This window comes from Osmia lignaria, chromosome 4, assembly GCF_051020975.1.
Source record: "Osmia lignaria lignaria isolate PbOS001 chromosome 4, iyOsmLign1, whole genome shotgun sequence".
Lineage (NCBI taxonomy): Eukaryota > Metazoa > Arthropoda > Insecta > Hymenoptera > Megachilidae > Osmia > Osmia lignaria.
Genome location: NC_135035.1, coordinates 6,598,918 through 6,614,459, shown reverse-complemented (window position 1 = coordinate 6,614,459; position 15,542 = coordinate 6,598,918). Strand labels below are relative to the sequence as shown.

General features: G+C 35.3%; 3 protein-coding genes across 3 annotated transcripts in view; all 3 read left to right on the top strand.

Moving 5' to 3' along the window:
- LOC117603574 (uncharacterized) overlaps nucleotides 1-10,442 on the top strand; it is a 30,873-nt gene extending 20,431 nt beyond the window's left edge. Inside the window, exons 2-12 of the mRNA XM_034322906.2 lie at nucleotides 547-652; nucleotides 764-989; nucleotides 1,343-1,831; nucleotides 2,355-3,267; nucleotides 4,026-4,139; nucleotides 4,363-4,758; nucleotides 5,349-5,695; nucleotides 5,778-6,293; nucleotides 6,767-6,879; nucleotides 6,959-7,166; nucleotides 7,249-10,442. Coding sequence (XP_034178797.1) covers nucleotides 562-652; nucleotides 764-989; nucleotides 1,343-1,831; nucleotides 2,355-3,267; nucleotides 4,026-4,139; nucleotides 4,363-4,758; nucleotides 5,349-5,695; nucleotides 5,778-6,293; nucleotides 6,767-6,879; nucleotides 6,959-7,166; nucleotides 7,249-7,822 — 3,987 coding nt within the window. The 5' untranslated portion in view covers nucleotides 547-561 and the 3' untranslated portion in view covers nucleotides 7,823-10,442. The remainder of the gene's footprint in view (nucleotides 1-546; nucleotides 653-763; nucleotides 990-1,342; nucleotides 1,832-2,354; nucleotides 3,268-4,025; nucleotides 4,140-4,362; nucleotides 4,759-5,348; nucleotides 5,696-5,777; nucleotides 6,294-6,766; nucleotides 6,880-6,958; nucleotides 7,167-7,248) is intronic.
- A 1,335-nt stretch (nucleotides 10,443-11,777) lies between these two features.
- Sdhaf3 (Succinate dehydrogenase assembly factor 3) lies at nucleotides 11,778-13,471 on the top strand. The gene is made up of 2 exons (XM_076688189.1): nucleotides 11,778-13,016; nucleotides 13,158-13,471. The coding sequence occupies exons 1-2, from the start codon at nucleotides 12,840-12,842 to the stop codon at nucleotides 13,335-13,337; spliced, it is 357 nt and encodes a 118-aa protein (XP_076544304.1). The 5' UTR covers nucleotides 11,778-12,839; the 3' UTR covers nucleotides 13,338-13,471.
- A 211-nt stretch (nucleotides 13,472-13,682) lies between these two features.
- LOC117603516 (acyl-coenzyme A diphosphatase NUDT19) lies at nucleotides 13,683-15,532 on the top strand. Its single transcript, XM_034322754.2, has 5 exons — nucleotides 13,683-13,913; nucleotides 14,155-14,497; nucleotides 14,595-14,830; nucleotides 14,904-15,059; nucleotides 15,123-15,532. The coding sequence occupies exons 1-5, from the start codon at nucleotides 13,830-13,832 to the stop codon at nucleotides 15,399-15,401; spliced, it is 1,098 nt and encodes a 365-aa protein (XP_034178645.1). The 5' UTR covers nucleotides 13,683-13,829; the 3' UTR covers nucleotides 15,402-15,532.
- Nucleotides 15,533-15,542: the final 10 nt, after the last annotated feature.

Sequence of the window (15,542 nt, the reverse complement as noted above, 5' to 3'; positions counted from 1 at the left end):
TTCGACAAAGTTTCTCCTTATGACTCTTATTTCACCATCCGTTCTATTTTTATATTCCACAAAGTTTCATTGAAACCAAAATCCAATTCCCTAATTAGAAACTTTCCTGTTTGTCAATTTACTCTTTGCATCATGCTTACCTGCTGGTACCAAGGATCCGTCCGGAGAGTCGGCGACGCACGGTCGTTAGGTACCTACGATTTCCAATCAATATTGATATCTCTGTAAATAATAATTAAACAAGAAATTCAGATATTATTACTAATTAGGTGATAGAGTTTATATCATGTACCATTTGACGATAAGGATGTCAACTTGTGCTTCTGAAGGTGTCATATTAGTGGTACAACAGATAAGGCTCAGACTTATCTCAGGTTTCGTTCTACAGAAAAATGACCGAATGTTTGTAGGATACAGGTGCACTTGAGTCTGTTTGAGTAAAAAGAAATAAAACTTTGCCAGCTAGCAACAGAATATATATTTGTATTAAAAATAATTCAATAGGGGATCTTCTTCGATAGTAATAAATTTTTGTTTATCTTGCAGGAGAAGAAAATCAAGATGCTGAGAGCTGGGTCTATATTTGGTGTGTTGGTCCTGTTGATCATCGCAAATATCGTAATGTCGAACCGTTGCCTAACGAAGCTCGAAGGTAAATCAATCATCACTTAATTAAAGACAAACCTCGTGCCTACATCCTTACCGAGAAAGGTCAATCAATCTTTGAAAGATCAATTGAAACTTGTACGATTCATTTCAACAGAGGTCAATCCGAAGAGAGTGGTCCAGATAGATGGACAATCGTTGAGCATTAATTTCGAGGTTTCCGACAGAGTGACGCAGAGGCTATCCACGATAATAATGAAAATCTTCTTGACGGAAGTGCTCGGTTACACGGGAGTGTCCGTCTTTGAAATCGAAGATGAATTCAATGCGAGCGACACTTTCAGGAGGTTGACCGATGGCGCCTTTTTCACTGGACAGACAATGTAAAATTTCAAAATTCTATCTAATATTAATTACACGATATTGCTACGCGATGAAATAACATTCAGCTCGAAAAAGTATGAAGCAACATTTTTTTTTATATGTGGATCTTGCGAATCACAGTTCGATGGATTTGCATACAAATTGATATATAATGTATATCGAGATCTTTTAAGATTAAAGGCTGGAAACTTGAAATATTCTGTAATTGATGATATTTCTACTGGCAGATAATGATTTTTAAATTTCAAAATTCAAAAATTATATTTAACTTTTACGCGGTTTTACAAACACCGTTTTCGTTAGAATATAAAAAAGGAAGGCACGAAAATAAATTGCTAATTTTGTGCACCAGACTCCCGATGTCAATGGTGAACATGGAGGTGTGGATCCCGCCACAGTTGGACACGATGCCATTGTTAAACTCGAACGACGTGAAGGAATGCGGTTCCATTGCACCGCCAGGTCATTTCGGTTGGTTCGTTCCCGAATCGTTATCCAGGCTCGGTGACAGTTGGATAACCTTCGCCAGACGAGATACAGTGGCACGATTCGACGTCGATGAAATCACGTTAAATAAAATCAAGAATTTTACCATGAATCCGGTCAACAGAACTTACTACTGCAGGGAAACGTACTGTCAGCAAGGAATGTATGTTCCGGAACGATGTCAGGGTCAACCTTGCGCTCTGCTATTGACCAGTTATCCAAATGTAACTGACTATGTGAGAGAACATATCGACGAATTAAATTTATATGTAAAAGTAATTTGGGTCGGACCGAACCTGAAATATCTGACTGAAACGTTGATCAGGGAATACTCGACGGTGCCATATGCGAATAGGTATATTAGTTTAATCTATTTTTTATTTATGAATAATATTCTCTCCTAAAATACGAAGTGGTCACTTCAAAGTTTTAGAATTCCAAGATTCTAAGATTCTAATTGTAAGATTCTAAGATTCTGAGATTCTGAGATTCTTAGATTCTAAAATTCTAATTGTAGGATATTAGGATTCTAGAATTTTAATTGTAAGATTCTAAGGTTCTAGGATTCTAAGATTCTAAGATTCTAAGATTCTAAGGTTCTAGGATTCTAAGATTCTAAGATTCTAAGATTCTAAAATTCTTGGATTCTAACATTCTAAGATTCTGAGATTCTGAGATCCTAAGATCCTAAGATTCTAAGATCCTGAGGTTCTAAGATTCTAAGATTCTAAGATTCTAAGATTCTAAGATTCTAAGATTCTAAAATTCTAAAATTCTAAAATTCTAAAATTCTAAAATCCTCCCATCAAGTCTCGACGACCCCTTCTACTCCCCCAATCTCTAGGCTCAACCTCACCTATACCCCTTTCATTCCCCAGATCTCTGGTGATCTTGCACTGGACACCAAGCAGCGTGATACCCAACGAGCGCGACTTCACAACCATCGAATTCCCCCGCTGCAGCAGTAGAACCACCGAAGTCGGTTGCAAATACGAATCCAACAGGCTGACGAAATTAGTCTGGGCCAAGCTGGAGTACATCGCGAAGCTCGCCTTCGAGGCGATCAATCACGCAAGGTTCACAGGCGAGATGTACGAGGACCTGATCAATCGTTACAACAAATTATCAGGAACCATGGACGAAGAGGAAATAGCGTGCGATTGGTTGAGGGACAATTTGAACTACACCCTGGACGTATGGATGCCGAACAATGCTGACAAAAATATTCTTTATGTGGGTGGAATATTCCCCATGAACGAGGCGTTTTATTCCGGTAAATCGATCCTGATCGCAGCCAAAATGGCGAAGGAATCGATCAACCTGAACAATACGGTCCTCAGGGATTACAATCTGGCCCTGTTGGCTAACGACGGTCAATGCAAATCGGACATGGTGATGAGGTCCTTCATCAATTACATAGTTCACAATCAGTACAATAAACTGGTCGGTGTCTTGGGACCAGCTTGCTCGGAAACCGTGGAACCACTCGTCGGAGTTTCGAGGCACTACAAGACGGTCGTCATCAGCTATAGCGCTGAAGGATCCAGCTTCAACGATCGCACGAAATACCCGTACTTCTTCCGTACGATCGGCGAAAACAAGCAGTACAAACATGTTTATCTGCAGCTGTTGAAGAAACTAGGATGGCGACGAGTGGCGTCGTTGACGGAGGACGGACAGAAATACACGGAGTACATATCCTACATGCAAGACATGTTGAGGGACAATGGTATCGTGTTCGTGGCGAATAATAAATTCCCAAGAGAACGGGAGGCTGATGTGATGACTAAGGTAAATGAATTTGGGTTACCTCGATGATGTTCTCATCGATACTCGTTTCACTGATATCGGTTTCGTATCTCTGCACTTTTGAATACCCATTGTCTACTTAAGTAGCAGTGTACCGTTGTTGATTAAGTGCAACGTCAATAATCGTTCTAACAGTGAATTATTCATTTTGATGAATAAATTGCACGTGAGGTGTTTTAGATTATAGATATTAGAGACTCGGGAATTATGGAAAATAACGGCGCCTCCATATGCATAAATTGTTGTAATAATATAGGGTAACGAAATGGGTTACCTTACGTAGAGGCAATTCATTTTTTATTTTTTTGAATAATATTGACACGTTGAATTCCATGGTGATTAAAAAAAATTTAAACATTGTTGTACTAATAACTTTTTAATTTTTATTTTTAATTAGTTCTTCTACACACTTACTATAACAATGCTATTTATAAATTCTATTTCAATTTCTTGTAATTATTCAATTACATAAAATTTCTCGCACGTGTCATTAATGATTCTCGTAGCACTCAACGTGGTAAACATTATTTATAACGGATGCAACGAAACATGCGTAAACTAGTAAAGGAAAAGTCTATAAATATCGATAGACAAACGTCAGGCATGCAACGTGGGCCGTGAAAAAGTATGATGATTTCTATCTTTATGTAAATGCGAGTCAATTTCATATGCTCACGTGTCGCTGACAACTCGACGATATACGGTTGGTAGACCTAATGAGGGAGCATTCTACTTTACAGTACCTGCAAGATTTGAAGCAGAAAAGGGCAAAAATCATCATCGCTGATGTGTATGATCAAGTAGCTCGGCAAGTGATGTGCGAGGCGTACAGATTAGAAATGACTGCTGTTCAGGTACCAATAAAAAAATAACGATATTAATTTCAATATAAAATTTATTTTGTATTAATCTTAATATAAAATTTATTTTATGTTAATTTCAATACAAAATTTATTTTATATTAATTTCAATATAAAATTCATTTTGCGTTAATCTTAATATAAAATTTATTTTATATTAATTTCAATACAAAATTTATTTTATTACAAAAATACATTTCACTTTTAATCGTTGAAGGGGTACGTTTGGTTTCTGCCTCTTTGGCTTCGTCCGGAATGGTACGACACCGACCGATACAATCAACAAGGGGAACAGGTGCCATGTACTACAATGGAAATGAGCAAAGCCATAAACGGTCACCTAGGTCTGTCGCACGCGTATTTCGCTCCGGACAACGACATTATGCAAGAAGGAATAACTGTAAGACAATGGCGCGATCGTTACGAGCAGTATTGTCAGCAGAAACGTCAACCACCTTCGAATTATGCTGGTTTCGCCTACGATGCCATGTGGACATACGCTTACGCGATGGATAGGCTTCTTAAGGAGAATCAGAGCTACGTCTTTGATCTTCATAGTAGTCAGACTGTCAATAGATTGACGGACATCATTGGCGCGATGGATTTCTATGGGGTACGTAGAGAAATGTGGCCTGTCCCTCTTACAACTAATACAAAATACCAAAATCAGACTTTGAAATTAAAAAATTAGTAGTTAGTATCCCTGATGATTAATATCATCCTGTGTCTGAGCCTTCCTTATCAGAATTAACCCTAATGATACCTACCTTCATTAAACCCTATCCTAACAACATCTTCATTTATTAAAATTATTTTAAATTTAGCCTTTTTTCATTGAATTATATTACCTACGTTTATTAAAATCTATCCACATTACATAATTCCTTAATTAATTTTTATTTTATCCTTATTTATTTTAAGAAGAAACTGCTCTAACATCACCAATTTTTATTAAAATTTGTTCCAAACAGCATCTTTGTTAATTAAATTTGTCCTCAGCTTCATTAAAACCTATCCTAACATCTTTGTTTATTAAATTGATCTATCCAAATATCGCCCATCTTTATTAAAGTCTATCCAACATAATATTAGACACAATATCTGTGTCTGACTATTCATTACTACTTCTACTGTGATGATCAATAAATCGAAAATCACAGGATATCTATTATCGTACACAGGAAAATAAAACACTTGTTTCAGGTGTCAGGGAGGATCAAATTCTTCGGTGGTCCTTCAAGATACTCGGTGATCAATATTGTCCAATTCGTCAACAACGAAACCCGACTGGTCGGTAATTTCTACCCAAATGTATCAGAAACGAAACACGAAGTGGTCGGTGGTAGATTGGACTTGAACGTGTCCGCCTTCGTGTGGCTGTCGAAGACAATGCCCGACGATGGTTTAGAACCACCCCAACGATGCGTGATAGCCGGATTCGCTGATTTCTTGAACGTATCCTGTGAAGTCGCTTTTGTTATAGTTAATTTCCTCGGCTTCGGTTTACTCGGCGTTATTTTGATCATTGGATTCTTCATCATTAAAAGAAAGTGAGTATAACTCGCAATGATTGTATACCCATCCTTTGATTTTATATTCGATTTCAATATGTTTTAAATTTATTTTGTTCAGATACGAACAGAAAGTGCGTCTTCACGAGAAGTACATCAAATCATTGGGCTTGGATTTCGCACACGCTGACACTTCTGATTTGGACAAGTGGGAAATACCCCGAAAGAGTGTAGTGATTAATCGAAAATTAGGGGAGGGTGCATTCGGTACCGTCTACGGTGGTGAGGCGTACTTCGCTGAAAAAGGGTGGCTCGCTGTAGCCGTGAAAACACTGAAAGTTGGAAGCTCCACCGACGATAAATTAGATTTCCTTAGCGAAGTTGAAGTAATGAAGAGATTCGAGCATAAGAACATCATTAAATTGTTGGGGGTGTGCATCAAGGGCGAACCTGTGTTAACCGTCATGGAATTTATGCTGTATGGTGACCTGAAGACGTATCTTCTCGCTCGAAGGCATCTTGTTAATAATCATAGTTACGAAGATTCGGACGAAATTTCGAATAAAAAATTGACCGCTATGGCGTTGGACGTGGCCAGGGCGCTCAGTTATCTGGCTCAAATGAAGTATGTCCATAGGTAAGTTGAACAATATTTTTTATTTTATTACAAAGGAATATCATATCATTTGATATACATTAGTGATTAACGATTCAGGACATTAGTAACGGATTTTCTGAAATTATACAAGGTGTTGCCAAAAAAATCGACGGCTTGTTTAAGACAGAGTGCGGTGAGTGTCGACCGAAAAAAGAGTGTGGTGTCTGAGACTTCTGAAAGGCACATGAAGATTAATTAGAGAAACTAATTCGCAGTAGTCAATGATATGATTACTAATGACTAATGTCATTAAATTCAGTTTCGGTAATTATGACAAATTATAGACATAGGACAACCCATACGATAGGGTGCATAACGCAGGAACTTGTGTTGTATACTTTCTATCGATTTAATATGTTTCTTATAATAAGGTGCCCAAATCAATAACTTCCTCGTTCATGATTTCAATGATTCTAATATTATTAACCGATCTTTTCTTTTTCATTTTTCAGAGACGTTGCCTCTAGAAACTGTTTGGTGAATGCTCAACGTGTGGTGAAGCTCGGTGACTTCGGTATGACCAGGCCGATGTACGAAAACGATTATTACAAATTTAATAGAAAAGGTATGAAATTATAAATTGTATGGTTTTCGCAATTATAGTAAACGGATCACACTATATATAATTTATAATGTTATTCCAGGTATGCTGCCAGTGAGATGGATGGCACCAGAATCTCTAGGTCTAGGAATCTTCACTCCAGCCTCGGATGTCTGGTCCTATGGTGTTCTACTTTATGAGATTATCACTTTCGGCAGTTTCCCATTCCAGGGGATGAGCAACAACGAGGTGCTTACTCATGTGAAGAATGGAAACTCGCTGGCTGTTCCTAAAGGAGTGAAGTGCCAACTGTAGGCTTGATTTGCACTATAACTAACTGATAAATCTTATACTAAATTTTCAAAATAATAATAGAAAAGTTACATGTTACAGAGAAAATATGATATATTCTTGCTGGAGGGTGGACCATACGAAGAGGCCAACCGCCCCCGAGATCGTCGACTTCCTAGCCACGAATCCCCGAATAATATCCCCGTGTTTAGACGTTCCTTTGGCCAGCGTGCAGATGGAGCACACCGGACAGCTCGATATGCAATTAACAGAGAACTTCCGGAAATTCTCTCTATCCTGGCCACCTAATGCTCAGACTACTCGATCCTCCACGTCGACATCCAGTCCTTCGGAGATGCCGAATCCTCCTCTGCTCGACATAAACTGCCTGGACGATAAACAGAACCAAGACTCGCTATTAGGTGACGCGACCTCCGATCTGGACAGTACGAAACCTTTATTGATGAATTCGGATAATTCGTCATCGGGAATAGTCCTGCAAAATTTGCAGAAGAACGAAGAACAGGCGCACAGATACGTGAACATTCGTCCTGATGTATCAGCTAGCTTCGATTATCCTGGAAAAGGACGTAAAGATCCTGGAAATATTCAAATGGAAGAGAGGAACGCCATGCTGCCGCAACAGAGGCATTCGGAGGATGTCTCGATACTTTGACAGCGCCAACGGCTAATGATTTCGCGACAGAAATCAATGGTGCACTTCTACAGGCGCGCCGAGGGCATATTTGGAAAATATGCGAAATGGTCGTACAGAAAGTCGAGCGTTTAATCGATCAGCCATGATTGATCAGAGGATAACATGATTCCAAGTACGATTCTGGTATATCCCGATTCCTCGAGAGGAACTTCAGGCGTCGTTAAACCTTTTGTTCACGTGAAGATTAAAATCCTGCCGATTAAGTTGACGATTAAACGAAGCTACAGACAAATCATAGGTACCAGTGATGAACACGATACGATATCAGTTGCAATAAGCGAAAATATACCGGTGCGAGTATGGAGATGAACTGATTCCGTAGATTTTCGCTCAATCCACTTTTGAGACTGATACATACACGCATATATTATATATAGAAGAATTAAGTTATCGATGCGACTACGATGGAAATCTCTGGAAAAATTTCAACAGAGAAGAAATATATTTTTTTTTCATAATTATGAAGAATTTGAGATAATTTCAATCGATAAAGAATAATGAATAAAGTATTTTCTTATTTAATGTAGAAATTTCCATCGAGGTTGCGACAAAGAGAAATAAAAGAAAGGCTGCTTCAATTACGACTGAGAAACTTCGTTTCCGCGCAAAATTTCACAAGTAGCATTTTTTCTGTTCACGTACAGTCATTTATAAAAGTATTGCAGTCCACGAAAAGATCGGTGACTGTTTGAAGATAATGAAAATAATTAAATCAGAAGACTTTCCAGGCAATCGTACCGAGAATAAGTTCGCGCATTTTCAGACGAATCAAAAGAATAAAAACAAGAGCAATATTTTTACACGGAGCACCAATGTTCACGTAACCATGACATTTGTATAGAGACGTATATATTTTATTCAAACACGTTTCAAAATCGCCGGGAACATAGTTAATGAAGATAAAGGGTCCGACTAGTCGCCCTTCCAGTTCCAAGTATATATGTATACACGATATAATATATTTTTTGACCCGCCTTTTACGCAATATACCTATTACTTAGCAATTTAGAAGAAGAAGAAGAAGAAGAAGTAGAAGAAGAAGAAGAAGAAAGCTGGAAATCCAGTTGCTAGATCCTCGCTAGAATCCTAATGAAATGCAACAAAACGGTTACTATATTATATACAAGATCACACCTAGCGATTATTTATTAATTTAACCAGAGAAACTCTGATCGAGACTACTTTTTGTAAAATACAATTAACGTATCAGAATATTCTCTTGTCGCGAGCTTCGTACTGAAAGCAATTTATTTTTATTTATAGTTAAAAACGTGGCTCGTGATGAGAAGGATGATTAGTCTATTTCTTTAGGTGCAATAACATTCTACGTCTTTGTATAAACTACTAAAGATTTCTTAGATATATATGTATGTTATTAATGGGGTACATGTCAGAGTGGCCAATCTACTTTTAAAACACGATTATATATGTTGATGTTTGTATAAAATTTATCAAAATATATTCTATTCTCGTTGTTTGATATCGGCGTGGCTAGGTAGGGCGCAGGATGAGCTTGGCCCCCCTTCCAAAAAGAAACGGACTGGAACCCTCATCAATCGAAGATTTTAAGATTTGACCGTTCTAGAATTCCAAAATTCGAATAATTTTGAAAAAAATCCTAGTCACGTCGAAGTTGCTTGATACGAAATATTTATAATTTTAATTAGAAAGTGATAGAAAAAGATATTCAATGATAATCATTAGAAATTAGATATAAACACAGTGATGAATAGATGTGATTATAATGGAAAAATTTCGTGAAAATTTGTGATGTTTAAATATTGTTGAAAATTTGTAAATCTATTGGTCACACGAATTTGTACCTGTGTAACTACAGGTTGCCTGAATTTTAATGCCAATGGTCAAGAAAACGATATTCTTTCGTTCCATTATAATTAGTTTATTAACAAGACGATTTATTTATTTTCGTATTTATTATGGATGTCGAGACTTTGACCACTTTCGTTGCTCATTATTCTAAGGACGTTTTCATACTTTATATGATTTTTCTAGTAAAGCATTTTTTTTTTCTTTTTGTTTTCTTTTTTTATTTATCCAAAGAATATGTTCCTAGTGTTTGACCAATTAAAATTCAGACACTCTGTGCCCTCTGTAAGCGTTAAACTATCATCGTTGTCTAGTTAACAATTATGAATCAGTGATGGGCAGATAAAGTGCTCACTGAGAAGCTCATGGGTTATTTGGTAATTTGGAGATTTGAAAATTAAGAAACACCAAATTGAGAAGTTGAGGAATTGACTATCCATCATTATCCCTTGAGGGCAACGTTGCCCATTGCTGCTATAATCACATAAGATGACTGAGGGGAACGATTAACCGACAGAAAGTATTTTAAAATTCTCACGTTAATTCCAGTTCGTAATTGCTTCGAATTCACAAAACCATGAAATACCTTCAATCGTACGTCCATTTTTTTTTATACCTTCGAAGCGATTTAGAAAAAAAGCACTCGATCATAATTCATATTACATCGCGTCGATCAACGACACGCTTATCGTAGTACTTAGTGGTAAATTTCTTCTTCTATTTTCCTTTTTTTTTTTATGCCGGGTATAATTAGACTAATCAAGCAAACATCTGTTTCCGAAGATGTAACAAGGCTTTTCTTCTACATTTTCTGTAGAAAATGAAAATGAAATAATCGTACACGATAACGTGTACGGGACAGTACAATCCTTCCTAAATAGCTTTACATTAAATTTCACTGTAATAAAATCTATCGCGATGTTATTTATTCATAAATTGTACAGTTGTAGTTTTATATTCGTTGCAGATGATAAAATGTATGAAATGTTACGCGTCTATTGTTCTTGTACAGATATAGTTATCGATTGATAACATATTTATTATGCTTTCACAAATTAAATTATATAAAAAAACGATTTTTTAACGTATTCCTACCCCCTTTATAATAATTTTAAAAGAAATATGAAAATGATAAATTTCAATATAAATATATACATTTCAATAATAATAATTTAAATAAAAAAAATTGCAATATATCCGTGCGAAAATGTATAAAAATAATAAATTTCAATAGATACAGCAATAGTTTAAATAATAAATTAGTATGAAATTAAAAATTGTAGTGAAACAGTGTTTAATAATAATAATTTTTAGGAATATTGCAATATATTTAAACGCAAATCTGAAAAAGTAATAAATTTCAATAGATATAATAATAGTTTAAACAATAAATTATTACAAAAGTAAAAATTGTAGTAAAATAAATTTTAATAACAGTAATATTAAAAAATTTTGCAGTATATCCATGCGAAAATGTAAAAAAATAATAAATATTAATAGATATAACAATAATTTAGTTCATAAATTTTATAAATAAATTTTAATAAAATAATTATCAACTTAGAGTCGAGGTATCCTACCGTGAAGGCGGTGAAGCAGAACGTCACGGTTCATCGGGCACCGTTGTAAACTGTTCGTCCTAGACATAGACCAAGATCAAATCAAATCAGTCTTATAACAACCGCCGAGGGGTACGGATGTGTTACCATATTGTTACTGTGTGTGCCTATGGTGTTTTCCGTGCATTTTGGAATATTTATATGCATTTATTAGTGGGTTTTATGGTGTGGTCCCCATGTGTTTTAGAATGTATACGCATGTGCTTTATGGTGTTTTATGGTATGATTCCCCGTGTGTTTTGGCATGTTTATACGGACTTATTAGTGTACTTAATGAAATAGTTCCTTATGTGTCTTGCTGTGCTTTTACAAATATTTGATAAGGTTCCCTAAATGTTTTGCCATACTTTTACAAATGTATTACTGTGTTTTATGGCGTGGTTATTGTATTGTTTTTCATGCGAATTTTTAAATTTGCAGAGTTATAAATATTTGTTTATTGCATATTTATATGAATTAATTTGAACACGTACAAGAATCGTGATTTTCTTTTGTTTCAGAAGGATGCTTTGACCAACAGGAGGATACCATTTCTGAGACGAGCTACTGATCTCAACTATGAATCACTGAAGGACATTGCGAGCGCAGTGGTGCAAGTCAACGATTAGTGAGTCGCATGCTTTATAGTTCCTCCGGTCCCCATCACGTCGTAGGACGAGTAGTCCGAAACGACACGGGGGCTGGTTGTAATTTTTTCTTTTTTATATGTACAAGAAGGTATTTCACGATGAGCAAAATTCAAAGTCAAAGTAATAATCATGAATATCTTTGTTCGAACTAATTACTTTGATAGCGAAATCGCTTTTTAAATTGAAACATTCTTTTCATTTATTTTGCTAATATTGAAAAGAATGGTTTTAAATATAGCAATAGATAGGCAGGTAGCTTATGTAGTATACAGGTACTTTATCCGATCCGATCTAATCCGATTTGACAACCGACTATCGAATCGAACTCATTATTCATGTTACTAGTTAATTAACGAACCGACTTGTTTTAGCGACTTATTGTTTATCTATCTATCTAATGGTTTCCCTGTAAGTGCAGGCGAGGTACGTTTACGTACCCCTTTTTCTCGCGAGAGGTTTTCTCCGTATATCTTACATCTTAATAAGTTCCCTCAAATTGGAGTGTTTAAGGGTGCATTTCGCGCCTCTTGTCATCCGCGAGGATGGCGTATTCTGGGAACATTGGTTCCCTTTTACCCTTCTGTTTTCTCCCTATTTGAGAAAATTTTGTTCTTTCCCGAATACAAAAGTGTCTTCTGTGAATTAGGCATAATGCCTGCTGGCTCAAAGTATCATACCATATATGTATCATACTCAATGGAGGGGACACCTTCTCCTCCACTGGCTTAGACCAACATTTCCACTAGAGGGTCTGCGAACTTGCTCGAGGGTGTACTCAAAAATTGGTACTGATACTACTGAATCCAAATGTATCGTATTGAACTTGAAAATAAATTGTAGTAAAAAATATTAAATACAAATAATTTTTTGATATGCGTACATAGTTCCAATTAATAAATTATGCCCACTTTTTCTCACATACAACGGGTTAGAATATTATACAAAACAATTTTGAGGTTACATCGTGGTTTACCGGTTGAAATTCAACCTTTAGGAAATAGTTATGTTCGTGATGAATTTAGAAGACATAAAAACTGTGACGAGGCTGCAGCATTAATATTTCTAAATGAGTGGACAGTAAGTAATTTTAGTCATTTTATTGAAACTTTTCTTTAGAAAGTTTAGGTTAACTTTCATTCAATTTCCGCATGATGTTAATCCTAACAAGGTCATGACCTTCTTTGCATCTAAACTTTAGTATTTATTATTTCCTTATAGGATTATGCAGTAATGCTTGCCAAACAGCTTGGCATAAAAGGACCACATACAGCTAAACCTTTAGGTCAAGACTTAAAACAAGAAGATCTTGATAAGTTCAGAGATGAACAAGTGTATCAGTTATATGAACTGATGAATGCAGCAACTGGTAAAGAGGATAAAAATAAAAAAGAAACATAACATAGACTTTTCAATAAATTAAAATATTTTACATGGCATAGCTTCTCACATTGTGTCACTCACATAATTTATTAATATAACTGTAATTATGTATATAAACTATTTATAGTATCTTACTTTTAGACAAACATTGCACTATTACTTTCAATGTAAATTTATGTACAGAATTGAAAACGTCGTCTAAGTTCAATAAAACTTATTAAATACCTACCACAAAGACATAACTTTAAAAAACTTATTATTAATTTTGAATTCTTGTAATTTTCAACTTATCAAAAGTCGAATGCTATCGATAATCGTTCGTTTATTTGATGTCACGTCAACATTCAATTCCTATTACGTATATAGTTTATACATTTAGTTAGGTTAAAAACCAAATGTTACAATTGAATTAGGTTAGGAACAGTTCTATTTATGGGACCATAACCTTAACTAATATATATAAATTTGTGAATATTATTTTAAATTAAACAGGTTTACTTAATAATAAATATGAAAGTTTGGAGAGAATCTGCTAGTTTAATCTTAGCAGCTCGTCATACACAAAAATACATTAATTCCTCCTTACCCTCAAATGTAAGTAATTTATGCCTTTATTTAACATATGTATACCAAAATCATATAAACATTTATTACTGTTTATAGCAAATAAAAATAATCATCAAACACCTAAACTTAATTGATCCTAATGATATTACGAATATCGTAATATTGATCGCAATCTACAAAACGCGCGACAATTTAAATTTCATTTGCTACGAAAAATCATTCAGCTTCTTATAAAATATTCAAGAGAAACTTACAAAATAACATTCAGTTTCAGTATAATTACAATTTGTTGTGTTTAAAACGTCATCAAAATTCCAAGTTTATGCCAAATACTTATGTATTTCCTGGTGGCGTGGTGCATCCCTCAGACGCTGATTTGAAATGGCACGATCTTTTCTCTGCCTTCGGTTTCGATGTTAATAGTTTCACGTCTTTAAAACCAACCACAAGTATGCGTCCTTCTATTTTTAAATCAGGCCCAAACGAATTGCCAAGAGAAATTTCATTGCGCATTACTGCAATTCGTGAAACCTTCGAAGAATGTGGCGTATTAATCTGCAAGCAATCAAGAGAAGATAATGCTTACCCTGATTGGGCACAACACGTTAAAAGTAATGTTATCATTTGATTAATTCTTGTACATTTATTCTTCCTGAAACGAAGGACATTTGATAGATCATTAAACGTGCACATTTTTCATACTAACAGTTTCTGAGAATGAATTGGACAATTGGCAAACAAAGGTGCACAACGATGCAACAGCATTTTACTCGTTATGCGAAAACTTTCATTGCTATCCAGATTTATGGGCTCTTTACGAATGGAGCAATTGGTTAACACCAACTTATTATACTAGAAGACGATACGACACAGTTTTCTATTTAGCTTGTTTACCAAGCGTGCCTAACGCTGTTCCTGAAGCGACGGAAATGGTGGATTCGAAAGTAAAGTTTTATTATATCAACGGATCGATAAAATAAACTGGAGCATATCATTAATATTTTATGTATAATTCAGTGGGATGTGCCAGGAAGTTTTTTATTTTCTCCGGGTATTTTGTTGCCACCTCCACAACAATATGAAATTGCAAGGATAGCGAAATTTGAAAGTATAGACAATTTGTTAGATTTCGCTGTCGATCGAAGTAAAATGGGAGTACTTCTGAATTTGCCGGTATGTAATACTATACACTTGTCTGAATTCTGAATAATTTAAACAAATTGTGCGTGTGGTTAGGTGAAGGTGGAGCTGCAGGATGGAAAAGTGCATGTTTTACCAGGAGACTCGATGTACCCTAAGGATGTTAGTTTAATCGACGAACAAATTATTAATAGAAGTGATATCACTATTCGTGAATTTAGAGAAATATCACCAACAAAAAACAGGATGGAATTTTTTAATCTTCAAGTAAAGGAACTATTCGTTCAAAATTTTGATAGTACAGATGGTCATTTAGCTCCTTTACAAGTGAAAAATGTCTACATAACTTCGTTAAATAAAAAGTCTAATCTATGATCTATTTATGTAGCAATATACAATGTTTTTTGATGCATAATCTTGTGCAATTTTGCTGTGTAAATGAAACAACGTATACTAATGTTTAATAAATGTACAATGTATTTTTTTATTTGCAACCATTTGAAATTCCGATAATTT

Coding starts and splice junctions, on each gene's coding strand:
- Sdhaf3 (XM_076688189.1), top strand. CDS start 12,840: ATGCCCACTTTTTCTCACATACAACGGGTTAGAATATTATACAAAACA. Junction 13,017..13,157: donor TATTTCTAAATGAGTGGACA/GTAAGTAATTTT, acceptor ATTTCCTTATAG/GATTATGCAGTAATGCTTGC.
- LOC117603516 (XM_034322754.2), top strand. CDS start 13,830: ATGAAAGTTTGGAGAGAATCTGCTAGTTTAATCTTAGCAGCTCGTCAT. Junction 13,914..14,154: donor ATTCCTCCTTACCCTCAAAT/GTAAGTAATTTA, acceptor AATAACATTCAG/TTTCAGTATAATTACAATTT. Junction 15,060..15,122: donor GAGTACTTCTGAATTTGCCG/GTATGTAATACT, acceptor GCGTGTGGTTAG/GTGAAGGTGGAGCTGCAGGA.